General features: G+C 43.0%; 1 protein-coding gene across 13 annotated transcripts in view; it reads left to right on the top strand.

Annotated features, from left to right (window-relative positions):
* The first annotated feature begins 5 nt into the window (after positions 1 to 5).
* The window catches only part of CILK1 (ciliogenesis associated kinase 1), a 28,168-nt gene continuing 15,711 nt past the window's right edge, over positions 6 to 12,462 (top strand). The window contains exons 1-6 of one of the 13 annotated variants that reach the window (XM_063330315.1): positions 6 to 235; positions 423 to 528; positions 5,206 to 5,455; positions 7,392 to 7,446; positions 8,961 to 9,082; positions 11,046 to 11,125. In XM_063330315.1, coding sequence (XP_063186385.1) covers positions 5,355 to 5,455; positions 7,392 to 7,446; positions 8,961 to 9,082; positions 11,046 to 11,125 — 358 coding nt within the window. In that variant the 5' untranslated portion in view covers positions 6 to 235; positions 423 to 528; positions 5,206 to 5,354. The other 12 variants (XM_063330320.1, XM_063330316.1, XM_063330323.1 and 9 more) reach the window with 12 other exon arrangements.

Below are 12,462 nucleotides of genomic sequence, written 5' to 3' on the forward strand. Positions count from 1 at the left end.
TCCCGCCGGGCGGCCATCCCGGCAGGCGGCGGGGTCGGTGCCTCACTCGGCCTCTCTTGAGGCCCGGCCCGGCGCTCTGGTGCGGGAGCCGAGGGAAGGCGGCGATGTCCGGGCGGCCTTCTGCCCCCTCGGCGCGGCCCCTCAGCCCGGCGGCGGCAGGAACGAAAGCCGCCATTCCCGCGGTCAGACCGCGGCCTTGTCACAGACAAATTAGGAACCGGGTAATAAAGGAGTGGTTAGTACTGCAGCTGTATAGATAATAATGTTGCTGAGGTCATGTGAATCTCACAGTCCCCTGTCCTTTGCCCGTCCAGTTCAGTGAACAGGCGTTAACTTGCTCTCCCTACACCTCATCAGGTTTTCTAAAATAGGACTAAACCCCTTTTATTAATCTGTATTAAAATCTCTTTTACTTTTTCCAGAAGAACACGGTTCTTCACATATGACCCGTGAATCCTTGCCCATCCCGTCCGCCCGGAGTGGTTTTGGGAGCTGAAGGAGGTGGGTGTCTGTGCTGGAGTCCGGCAGGTGAGAGCTCGGGCCCGGACAGGGGAAAGGCGGGCGGCTGGAGGTGCTGGGGAGCTGCCGAGGTGCTGGGAGGGCTGGGGACACCCCTGGGTGCCAACACACTGGGCCACCCTGTCCACTAGAGCCACAAGGGCGAAGGGTTGAGGTCACGGCAGCGCAGCTGGGGTGAGGGGATTATGAAAACAACTGGCTGTCTTTAATGCTGCATCTCGTTTGGGGTTGGAATTGAAGCTGCTGGGCTTTCCTCCAGCCTGGGTGTATGTCTCTTCTGTTGGGGACGGAGAAACCCTGCCTCCGGCGACAGAGAAGCAGGGTGTCACTGGGCTGGGCACTCACACGGGTTTGTGTGTGTGAGATGTAATAGGGATGGCTTAAAGCAGAAGTCTCTTGAGTAAGTACGCACCACACCTGCTGGCTTCCCCGAGTCCGTAAGAGGGAATTTAACTCTTTTTATTCTAAGAAGTGCAAAGACTAGCCTCTATTTAGATGAGGGTGGGGGGCTGAGCATCCAGAGCTGTTTGGAGCTCCTTCACACCTTTTTTAAACGAATTACTGTCTCCTCAAGTAAGTGTATTTCACTGTAGGGTTCACTGGTGTAAAATCCTCCCCCAGGATTTTACATGCTGCCAGATTACACCACCTGCTCGCCTCGTCTTGCAAACCCCGGGAAAGAACTCTGTGCTTTCCTTTTAAAACCTATGTGAAGAAGGGTAAAAAGAAGCTAGGACTTCATCGTTATTACAGTTAGATCTGATGATAGATTGCTCGAGGCCAATTTTTTTGTTCCTCGTTTCCCTCTTTCTGCCCCACTTCCCTTTTCTTCCCTTGACCCCACTGGAGCCAAGGGGAGATTTTGGTGTTAGGGTGAGGAAGGCTCTGGCCCTCCAGCAGCGGTGAAATTGTCGATATTCTTGCCATTTGTTCACAACTCGGTATTTCTGTGCTCCTGTTTTGTTACTTGAACGCCTCTCGGGGGTGTGAGAGAGGCCGGTCACCTGAGGGTTTGTTATTTTAATTTTTTCAATTACGTTAAAACGCCGCTCAGCCGTAAATCCCCTCTCTGGCAGCGCCGGCGGAGCTCTCCCGCCTCTCCCCCCCGCGACAGCTGCCCGCTTTTTAGGGGGACACCTCTAAGCCCCCTGCCCGCCTTCCTGCCGGGGCCCCGGGCGGAGGGGAGCGGCGCCAGCCCCGCCGCCCGCCGTCGTTATCCCCCCGCGGGGAGCCCCGCCGCCGCCGGGCGGGGAGGGCCGGGGCGGCGGGCCGCACCATGGGCTCGGCGGCCGGCGGCGCCCTGAGGGAGGCCCGCGGCCGCCGTGGGCCGCAGCTGGGCCGGGGCGGCGCGGGAGGGCGGCCGGGGGCGGCGGAGGCCGAGCGCCGCCATTAGGGGCCTCTGGCGCGGTTTCGGCAGGCCGGGGCTCGGCCGGAGGAGGGGAAGCCCGCACGCCGTGAGTACCGCCGTCGCCGCGGGGGGAGAGCGGTGCTCGAGTGCAGTACGTGTCTGGAGCGGGGTTACTGGGCGGGCTGGGAACGGGCCGGGCGGCGGCCAGGACCTGGCCTGTGGTGGCGGACGGGCCCCTGGGTCGCCTCCCCGCCATCTCTCTCCCCCCGCTGCCGAGGGGCTGACGCCTCCCCGTGCTCCTGCCTTGGTTTTCATCTCACGGGGCACCCCAGAAGCCTTCACTGACAAACAAACAGCGGCTGCTGGGACAACGTCGGTTGAAACCCGTGGCGTTAAACCACGCCTTTCTCCGTGCATCCATCCCACCGGTAACACATTCAAGCGGCTGCCGCAGCACCGGACAGGGTTTAAAAGGCTGTGGCTGATGGCTTGCTGCTCGCCTCTCTCAGCTGTGGCAGAGTGAGGCGGTTTCGCTTTCAGTTCTCGGGGCTGCAGCCCGTCAAACGGGAGAGGATGGTTCCTTGAAGCGTACATAAGCGAAATAGTAAATTTTGAGTTATACCTGGAGTCAGAAAGTAGTCTTGATACGTTAAATTAGGCTTGCTTTTAAAGGGGCTTTGCTGGTTGATTTGTGTGGGGAAAAAAGGTTTATAGGTGAGGTGGAGGCAGAACACGGTGTTACAATACGGTGAAGATAAGGCTTTCACTTTTTTCTGTTTAGTGTCAGGATACTCTTACTCCCAAGATGGTTTTGCAGTTTGCATTTACATCCTCTAACGATGTGAATTTGCCTAGATTGTAATTCCAGACTAGAATCTCGACTAGATGATACAGGCTGTAGCTCTGCAAACTGCTTCTGAGAGACTCATGCTCTTTTCAGTGATGTCAGTGGGACTCTGCTTAGGTGAAACTGTCTGCAGGCTAAGGTTTAGTTTATTCCCTTAGTCAAGTGTGAGAGATAGCAGAAGGTGGTAAGGACAGAACATAAATCTTGCAAAGTGAAATAGATTTTAATTAAAAACAATTTCACTGTTAAGCTCAACGAGAAATGGTACTGATCTAATTAACCAAAGAAGACTTCATTTAGGTTTTGTTCAGTAGATTTTCATACAGGTGGATTTGTGCTTCCGTAGGAGCCATGTTAACTTCTGTGCATCCTGGTGTGTTTTTTAACATGCATTCCTCACTGAAGTGTGTGTTTTCTGACTGTTTTTTCCTCTGTAGATTCTTTGCATTTGCTTTATGCCTCAGAAATATTTCAGTTAATTTGTCTGTTTTGGTCACATTTGACAGCAGAGCTGGACTTGCAAAGATTACAAGTTTTGTGAAAACCAGGGGCTGTGGAAAGGGGAGAGGCTTAAATTAGTATCCCCAGTAAGGAATAGGCAATTAAGTTCACCACTTCATCTATTCAAGAGACCTCAGACAAGCAGTCTGTCCGTGATATCCATTGGTGATTATTACTAGCAATGTCACATGCTAGCAGTGTTAACGCGTCTTTTGGTTTGCTGTGGTTATCAAACATGAGGCAAAGATGCTCCTCATCTGCAGTCACGGTCCCCTGGAAAGGGACATGCGAATGGTAAGCCAGGGGCAGTGTAATGGTCCGCAAACTGTAAGCCATCGCATCTGTTACGATTACAATTTCAGAACTCTGGCATTAGAGGAGTATGTGTTGGAAAATCCACAAGTCCCATCTCTTTTGGTTTGAAGTTACTATATAAAATGATGTGTTTGGATATTAATAAGTATTACATTTTCAGACTAGGAGACCATGCAAGGTTTTGTTGTCGTTTGAAATTTTTGCCAAGGATCTGAATAAAGGCCTGGGAGTTAAAGCTTCTGAGTTGACACTTGGTCATTGACCAGCTGGAGTAACTAAAGCTTTTTAACCTAGATGCAGAACATTGCCTAAATATAGCTTTATGCTATGCAGGTGCACAGCCTGAAAACCAGCCAAAAAGAAACTGGTACTGCAAAGTGCTGTTCTTACAGACAGGCTCTGTGTTCTTTGTCAAGTAGCACAAAATGTGGGATTAGGTCTCTAATTTAAGGTGCTCAGTAATAGTTCTCTGTAGTAGTGTGTGGAGAGAGGCAATTCCTCCTACCTGTCTGAGACACTACCCAGTATCTAAGATGGTGTTAGAAACATGCTGTTCCTTTTTCATACACGATGTGTAAAATTGTCAAAAGGTGTATTAACATCGTATTTCCTAATTTTTGTTTGTTCATTCCTGTGTCAGTATTAGTGGGACTAATAGGATTAGGAGACTGAAAACAAAGGATCTTCACAACATCTTGCATCTGCAGGATTGTGGCTCTGCATCAGTGTCAGTTCAGAGTACAAGCAACATAATCCCATTGCTTTTAAAATCCTATTTTTGCTTTGTGAAATAAGACAAGATGGAGGAGACGTCTAAGGCTGCTACCAAAAAAATTTTGGAAATGTAGTTTAAATGCAGGTTACAGAAGACAAAAGTCACCAGCCATGAATATTGCTGTCCTCTTAGGGTTGGAGAAAATCAGAACATGGGGACCGAACCCTCATTGCAGGGGAATTCCGGTTCATTCCAAATGTATGGTTAATTTACGTGGAATAGATCACATTTGTTCCAGACGAAAGTGTAGGAAATACTAGCAATGATTAGTTTAAATGAGGAAATTATAACTTTATTGCTTTATTATCTAGCATTCTGTTGTTCATGCAGTGCCAGGACAAAAGGTCAAATAAGTAATCTGTACTTCTAGAGACTAATTAATGCTTAGGGCTGCTGTAATGAAATACATTTGGTCTTACCTGACATGAATATAATATTCTTCCTCTGAAGACTTTGTTTAAGGGAATATGTATGACTATATCTCTAGCATAGTACCTTATGGAAAGTCAGGAAATTGGTTTGTGTTAACTGATGACAGTACAACTTGTGAGATGGTGACTTGCATGTCTGATAATTTGGCTAGAACAGATTCCCTCCTATCTTATTGTAATTCTTAATTTTTCTGATAGCAAACTATTTTCTCCAAGCTATGAGGCTTTATTCTCTGCTTTCAGTAATAGTTTCTCCTGTTAGGGCTGTCTGCAAGCTTGCTGTAAAGTGCTTTACCCTGAGAGTGGGTTTGGGGAACATACCCAGTTGAATCCAGATACAGGTTGGCCCTTTCTGGTGAGAGACCAAGATAGGTATTTGTGTTTAGCTTACAAGGAGGAGAATAGAGTCTGCAAACAAGCAATCTCAGAAGGGTACAGAAATCAAACGGATTGTGTTCTGTGCTTTCAGACCACAGGCTAAGTCTTGAAAACATGATTCCTGCAACTGTTCACACTGTCCTGAGTGCTCTGTATTTATGCTGCCACAGAAAGAACTGGTTACACTCGGAGGAGAAACACTAAGGACTGAAATGCGCTTCCAGCTAAAGTATCCTCATCATGAATAGGTACACTACTATCAGACAGCTTGGTGATGGGACCTACGGCTCTGTCCTCCTAGGGAGAAGCATTGAATCTGGAGAGCTAATAGCCATTAAAAAGTAAGTATTTTCATTTGTTACTAGTGGTGGATGGTCCAGGTTTTTCCATTGTATGGTCCCCATCCCTTGGCTACGCTGGTTGGAGTATTTCACATTCCATGCAACATTTGTATTTGGAGTTGTGTTGGGGCAGCATGCAAAGCTCCAGTTCCTTGTATCATCCAAAGCCCCAGTAGAAGATAAAGAGGGTGAAATACATAGGCTTATTGTAACAGTGCTCTGCTACTACGTGCAGTCGAACACGTATTATGTGTATTATTTAGATTATTCTGCAACGCTGCTTTGGAATCTGTTCTGTGCTGTTCTGTGCTGCTTACATGGAACGTACATCTCATGGTCTAATTTCCAGTAAAATGTTAATGCTGCAGTGATAATTAACACAATGGATCTCATTGTCCGTTATCTGTGTCTTTATGTGCTACTACTTATTGGTCTTTTTAGCTTAAGATTTTCTTAAAATTCCTTGAGAAATCCACATGATTTTCTCTGCCGCTTCAGCAGTGACCTCAGTTTGTAAATGGCTCATTTGTCCTAGTGGTGGTAAGAGACAGCTGTAAAGCATTGCAGGCCCCTTCCTGAAATACCGACAACCATGACCCAGGGACGTGCTTGTCAAAAGAGCTTTCAGTATAATGCTGGTTTGTATGAGCAGTCAATAGCTGGCTTTAGCAACTTTCAAAATCCTGCGTGCTGAGGGTATTTTTCCTGTATCGAACCTTGCCAGAGACACCTTTGATTTTCATTTTGCAACATGGTGGAAACACAGAAGTTTCAGAACAAACCAGAAGATGATGTACTGTCTTAGCTTACAGGTTAACACCAATCCATTATCAAGAACAGAAATGGCCTGGTGGCTGAACGCACAAGACAGTAACTGCAAAAACACTGCTTAAACAGACAAACAAAAAAATAATTTAGACCCCTTCATGGAATGAAGAGCTTGTAGTTCTTAAGTTACTCTAAGAGCTGATTTCAAACTGTAAACTTATTACAGTGGTAATACTGAATTATTATTTAAGTCTCACAAAGACTCAAATCTTCAAAGGGTGCCTAATTTCCTCTGAAATACAGACTCTAAGTAGCTATGTTTTTTGTAAGTTTAATCTGTGCTCTTCTGTGTGTGTGTGCGTGTGCACGTGAGCCTTCATCCTCTTGGTCCTAAAGCATAGAATTATGTGTGAAAGAACTGAGTTATAGTCAAAACGCATATGAACAAATAGAACCATACGTTACACACAGATACTATGTTCAGAGTTATGGTCCGGCTTAGGAGAAAACAGATCTACCACACAGTCTGTTCCTGTTAGAGCGGAGTTACTTATAAGCTTGAAAGGAAAGGCAGAATTCAAAGAGCGGTTGGCATGATAGATGCAACTTGCAGGGCAGATAGAAACATGGGGCACAGCAGACACTGAAAAATGAAGAAATACAACTTAGAGGGGAAAGGTGCTGAAATTACAGAGAAATCAAAATATAGAGAAGAGGAGCAAGAAGAATATGATAAAATTTGAGATCCAGTGAAGTGATTTGGTCTTCCTTAGATTTGATTTAAAACTTAGTCTGAGTTGTTCATAACTGTTGAAATCCTTGTTCTTGTTACAGTTATACACTGCTCCGCCACATTATATACTGGAAAGAAAAATAGCATGCCCTGATTTGATGAAGGCTCTGAAATTTTTGCAGCCAGATATATATGCAAAAAAAGGCAATCCTGTGTAATAGTGTCCTGGTTTGAGGCCAAAACCATGACAAATAGTAATGCTTTTAAGCTCTATTAGAGTATACCTTGTCTAGAGATGTAAAGTTTTTTGACAAATGAGGTAACACCTTATATTTTGATGGAAAAATTGAATTGTTAAGATGTAAGAAGACTTACAGATCTAAGACCAGCTGATGTTTACCGTGTATTAATCGTTTTTTCGCTCTACTATTGTAGAATGAAGAGAAAGTTTTATTCCTGGGAAGAATGCATGAACCTTCGAGAGGTTAAGGTACTTCTTTCATTCAATAGTTGACTTTAAATTAAAGGATCCCATCACATTTTGGGGTAACATCAAATTCTTTCCAACCCCTTTATTAAAAACTCCCCACAACATGAACTGTGTCATATGGCATTACAGTTCTTTCTCCTGGCTCTGCATTTGAATGGAGTGTCTGTAGTCTTATAAAAATTCTTACTAAAATTCCTTAGTCTTACAAAGGTCATTTAGTTGTAGAGAGCTGCTTCCTCCTTGCAATGAGTGGTGACTGAGTGAGAGAGCTTTCCTATCACGAAATCTGTAGTTGATTAGTGTTTGTTTTTCAGAGCTTGACAACACATGCCCTTTGCTCAGCAGTAACGTTTGTGCACATAGTTGTTCCTGGATAGTTGGTTTGGGGACAGACATATAGCGTGAAGTTCTGGCACCAGCAAAGCTTTAGGGGTATGTTCTAAGGACCTCCCTTAATTTCTAGTCCTTGCTGTCACTCTTGCCAACATGCAGAAAACCTAGGTCACTTCCAGTACCACGTATTGGTACTGTGTTGCTACAGCAAGAATAAATATAGAATACGCTGAAAATCTAAAAAGAAGGGAGAATGAAGACCCAAGTATGCTGGTTTTGGGTAGGACAGAGTTAATTATAGCAGCTTGTACGTTTTGGATTTGTGACCAAAACAGTGTTGATAACACAGGGATGTTTTAATTATTGGGGAGCAGTGCTTGCACATCCTCAAGCCTTCTGTCATTCTCACACTTCCCCACAAGCCAGTAGGCTGAGAGCAGGCAAGAGGCAGGGAGGGAACACAACCATGACAGCTCATCCCAGCTGACCAAAGGGATATTCCTTATGACGTTGTGCTCAGCAGTAAAAGCTGGGGGATGTTCAGAGGGATGGTATTTGCCTTGAAAGTAACCATTATGTGTGATGGAGCTCTGCTTTCCTGGAGGTGGCTGAGCACCTGCCTGCCAATGGGAAGCAGTGAATGAATTCCTCATTTTGCTTTGCTTGCGCGCACAGCTTTTGCTTTATCTATTAAACTATCTCAACCCAAGAGTTTCCTCACTTTCTGCCCTTCTGAATCTCTCCCCCATCCCACTGAAGGGGGGGGATGAGCAAGCTCAGCTGCCCACCAGGGTTAATCCACAATACCAGTTTCCAGGGTTATATTTATTCCTGAGTCTAGCCTGTCTGTTGCTAGTGCAAGTACAAGAACAGTGTGAATTCTGCCAGTAGGAAGTTACTTATAGAGAAAATGCCTACTGTGACAGGTTTTTGGGTTTTGTTTTGGTGCCTACTGTGATGCCAGATTAGCTGGCTTTGAAATGACTGGTGCATTAATTGGTACGTATACTGTATATGTATCTAGTAATACTTGGAGATCTGGTCTTTGTTCTCAGAGCTGTCTGATTATTTAAAATACTGACGAATTTTTGAAGCCAAGTCTTCTGCATTACTGAAATAGTTTTTTCTTTTTCATTAGAGTAACACCCTTGTAAAATCCTGTTTGTATTTTCTGTTTCTAGTCTTTGAAGAAATTAAACCATGCCAATGTAGTAAAGCTGAAAGAAGTTATCAGGGAAAATGATCATCTGTATTTTGTGTTTGAATACATGAAGGAAAATCTTTATCAGTTAATGAAAGAAAGGTATGTGACAGCATCACCCATTCCTGATATAAATGAATTACTTGCGCAGTGTGCTTTTAACACCTGTGTTACTTTTCAAAGGACTTTGGATCATTTGTTTAGGCTTAGATCACTATGGCTTAAAGCTGCGTGCTGCAGTAGGAACCGTGGCTGTCACCTTTGAGCATATTCCACATGGTTTAGTGAGTTTCCAGTGCCTCTTTCCAGATTAGCCTGGCACACAAGTAGAGTGGTCTTTTGAGAGTTAGGAACTCCAGACTTTTAACAGCCTTCATGCTGAGGAGGCATTAAACCTAGAACTTTTGACTTCTAGGTAAGTATTCCAACTAGCAATACTTTTTCTATTAGAGGGTGGTATCACCACCTCCTCTCTTACAGCTTCCTCAAATAAATGAATATATAAAAAGTGGTTGAAAAGGTAATCACGAGGGGTCAAATTCTGGATTGATTCTAAGAATATTTTTTTTTCCTTGCAATTTGAGCTGACATGTCCAGAGACTGTATATTTTATTTGTCAGTATTCTCAGTAAAATCCAGCTTTTTTTTATATTTGCTGGAGCATTAATAAAGTCTTAATTAATAGCACCCTCCAGTGAATAATTCATAGCAAAATAGCTCCTTGCTGTGAATTGTTCTCTGTGGAGGCCATTTTCTCTCTATGGACCATAGAATCAGCCTGGGAGATGACAGTAGCCTTACTTGATTTAGCAAAGTAAGGTTATGGTTACAGTATATCTCTGTGAATGCTACATAAAATACCTTTTTAAGCATAAAAATACTTATGCATGCCCAGGTATAGAACAACTTCAACTAAATTGTGCACATATGTGTGGGTGCTGATTTTTAGTTATGTGAAATGATGAACCTTGAGAAAATAATTCAAGTGTGTAACATACAAACCAATTATATTTAGGAATGTCTTAGAAATGCTTTAAATATCCTACCTCCTTATGAAACACAAAGGGCAGATGTCTGTAAAAGTGTGCTACACGTCATATTCTCTACAGTTTAGCTAGTCTTTGAACTGGTTAGACATTGTATAAATCAAACCTTTGAGAATGTGATTTACTTGCTTAAGTCTTCGTTAAAACTGCCAACCTTGCTGGAAGGGACTGTAGAGGAAATATGATTCTGCTGTAATTTGAAAAATAAGCAAGCAAATATGAAAAGCTGACTCTAGTAGCTGATCTCACTTCTGAAATATGTGATGGTCAGTGTTTTTGAGATGAATCAAGCTCAGGAAATTGAATAAGGCCCAGGCCGTCATCTTCGTTCACTGTTAGCCTCTTTCCAAATAAAATTGTCACTGATTTCCACGCCAGCCCATCTCTCCTGTGTTTTGACATGCGCAGAGGCAGCTAGTACAGAGCTGTTTCATCAGAATCCTCTCTTGGTGAGAGGGGCTGTCATTAAACTGCCTGCCAGGGCTGATCTTCTCGCCTGAATGTTACGAGGAGAAGAGCCTCTTGTTTTCAGTGTTAGCAGATGAGACTGTTTTTTTCAGATAACAGATTAGAAAGAAGTAGCACATCAGCTGTTAGATAATATCAAGGTGAAGTCAAAAGTATGGCTTGTATATGCTTTGGAAGAGAGGCCAGAAGAAACTATGCATGAAATGCACTAAATTAACATGAACCCTTGCTGTCTTGAGGTGCATGCCTGATGAGCTATACACGTTAAGGTTTGTTCGGTTTGGCCAGTTTTCTTTATTTTCCCTTTTTTTAATTCACTGTCCCACATAGTCTTGACATGATGTCACATAGTCTTAATGTAATGTAATATGGCAGTTCTACAAATACTGCATAAGTGTTATTGGAGAAATAAACTACATGAGGGTGCTTAAAATGTATCTAGCACTTTTATTGCCATTGTTACCTTTTATCTTTCGTTCATTAGATAGCATAAGCTAACATGTGAACTTAATCATTAATATTTATTTCTTCCCTTTTCTTTTATGCCACAGAAGCAAGCTGTTTCCTGAGTCTACAGTTAGGAATATTATGTATCAGATCCTGCAAGGGCTTGCATTTATCCATAAGCATGGTAGGTTATGTTTTAGCTGTAAATGTTTTGAATTAGAGCAAGATAGCGCCTGTGTAAGTTTTCTAATGAGTACACTAACAATTACATTACTAACTTTAGTAAAGGGAGTGATCAAAAGGATGGCACTATATGAGAGATCCAGATTATTGAAAATATCCATATTTTATAGTTGCCTGATATGTTAGTGTGAAGGTTTGCTCAGTTCCTTTTCTGTGGATTTCTGCTTTCCCAGACTGGCAGCTGACCACTTTCAGAAACTCATCTGATGTCAATGGGCACATTTCTCCGTAGGTTTAGAGGTCCCCTGAGATAGAGAATAAAGGAAAAATTACTCTTTTCTCAAGGTACACACAGGTACTTGAATAAAATGCACATTATCTGTAAGATACAGTGATGAAGTCTGAGTGACAAAACAGCTTTCATTGCACGGCCTTCCAGCTAATTTTTACAATAATGATAAAAGCTAAAGCTGATGCACCAGTCAGTAGTAACAAGACCCCCTTAACTAATTAAAAAAAAAAAAAAAAAAGTACTTATTTTAATGATAACTTCCTCACCATGTTCTGCTGCCCACTGCAGTTCTGCCTGCTTAATACACTGTAGTGTATGTGGCTGGTCAGCTCTCGGGGTTGTCAAAACAGAACTAACATCAGTGGCCAAAGTCCTGGAAGGGAAAGGCTTGTAGGACCAGCATTTCAGTTCACTTGAAGAACACATTTAACTTTGTTTTGTAAAACATTTTCATGCTAATGGCTTTATTCTCACTTCCAATACGGTTTGGATACACTTCTGAAACCAAACTAGAGATTCCAGTCTGCTCCAGTGAGATACAAAAGATTTTAAACCAGAAAAATAAAATTATTTATTTGCAAAAATCTAAGCCACCTTTTTTTTAGTAAATTGTCAAATGCATCACAACCTTTCAGAATACCTTTTACTGCTATTTAACTTACTATAGCTATAAAGAATGAACAATTTTGTGTCAAAACTAACTGCTGGCCTGCTACACACTAGACTGATATTTCTGCCAAGATGTTGCAGATCTGTAGTTACAAAGATCTAGAAATTCATGGCAAGTCTGACAGGATAGTCTTGATGGTCTTGTGGCTCACAGTGTAAAACTGGTTGTCCCAAGATTCTCTCTGCAACAGTTTTGGAAAAATAATTGAACTGTTTTTCCCTCTATTTCTCTGTTCCAGTCCCACATGGCATAGAAATGCTTGTCAAGTAAACTTTTTATGTTCTTTGTCCATCCAAATTCTAAGCATCTTTTCATATTTGAATACAAAATCCATTGCTCTTTTTAAGAGTTTGCCATGAAATAAATTGCTTCAAAA

The sequence above is a fragment of the Chroicocephalus ridibundus genome, chromosome 3, assembly GCF_963924245.1.
Source record: "Chroicocephalus ridibundus chromosome 3, bChrRid1.1, whole genome shotgun sequence".
In the NCBI taxonomy this organism is placed as follows: domain Eukaryota; kingdom Metazoa; phylum Chordata; class Aves; order Charadriiformes; family Laridae; genus Chroicocephalus; species Chroicocephalus ridibundus.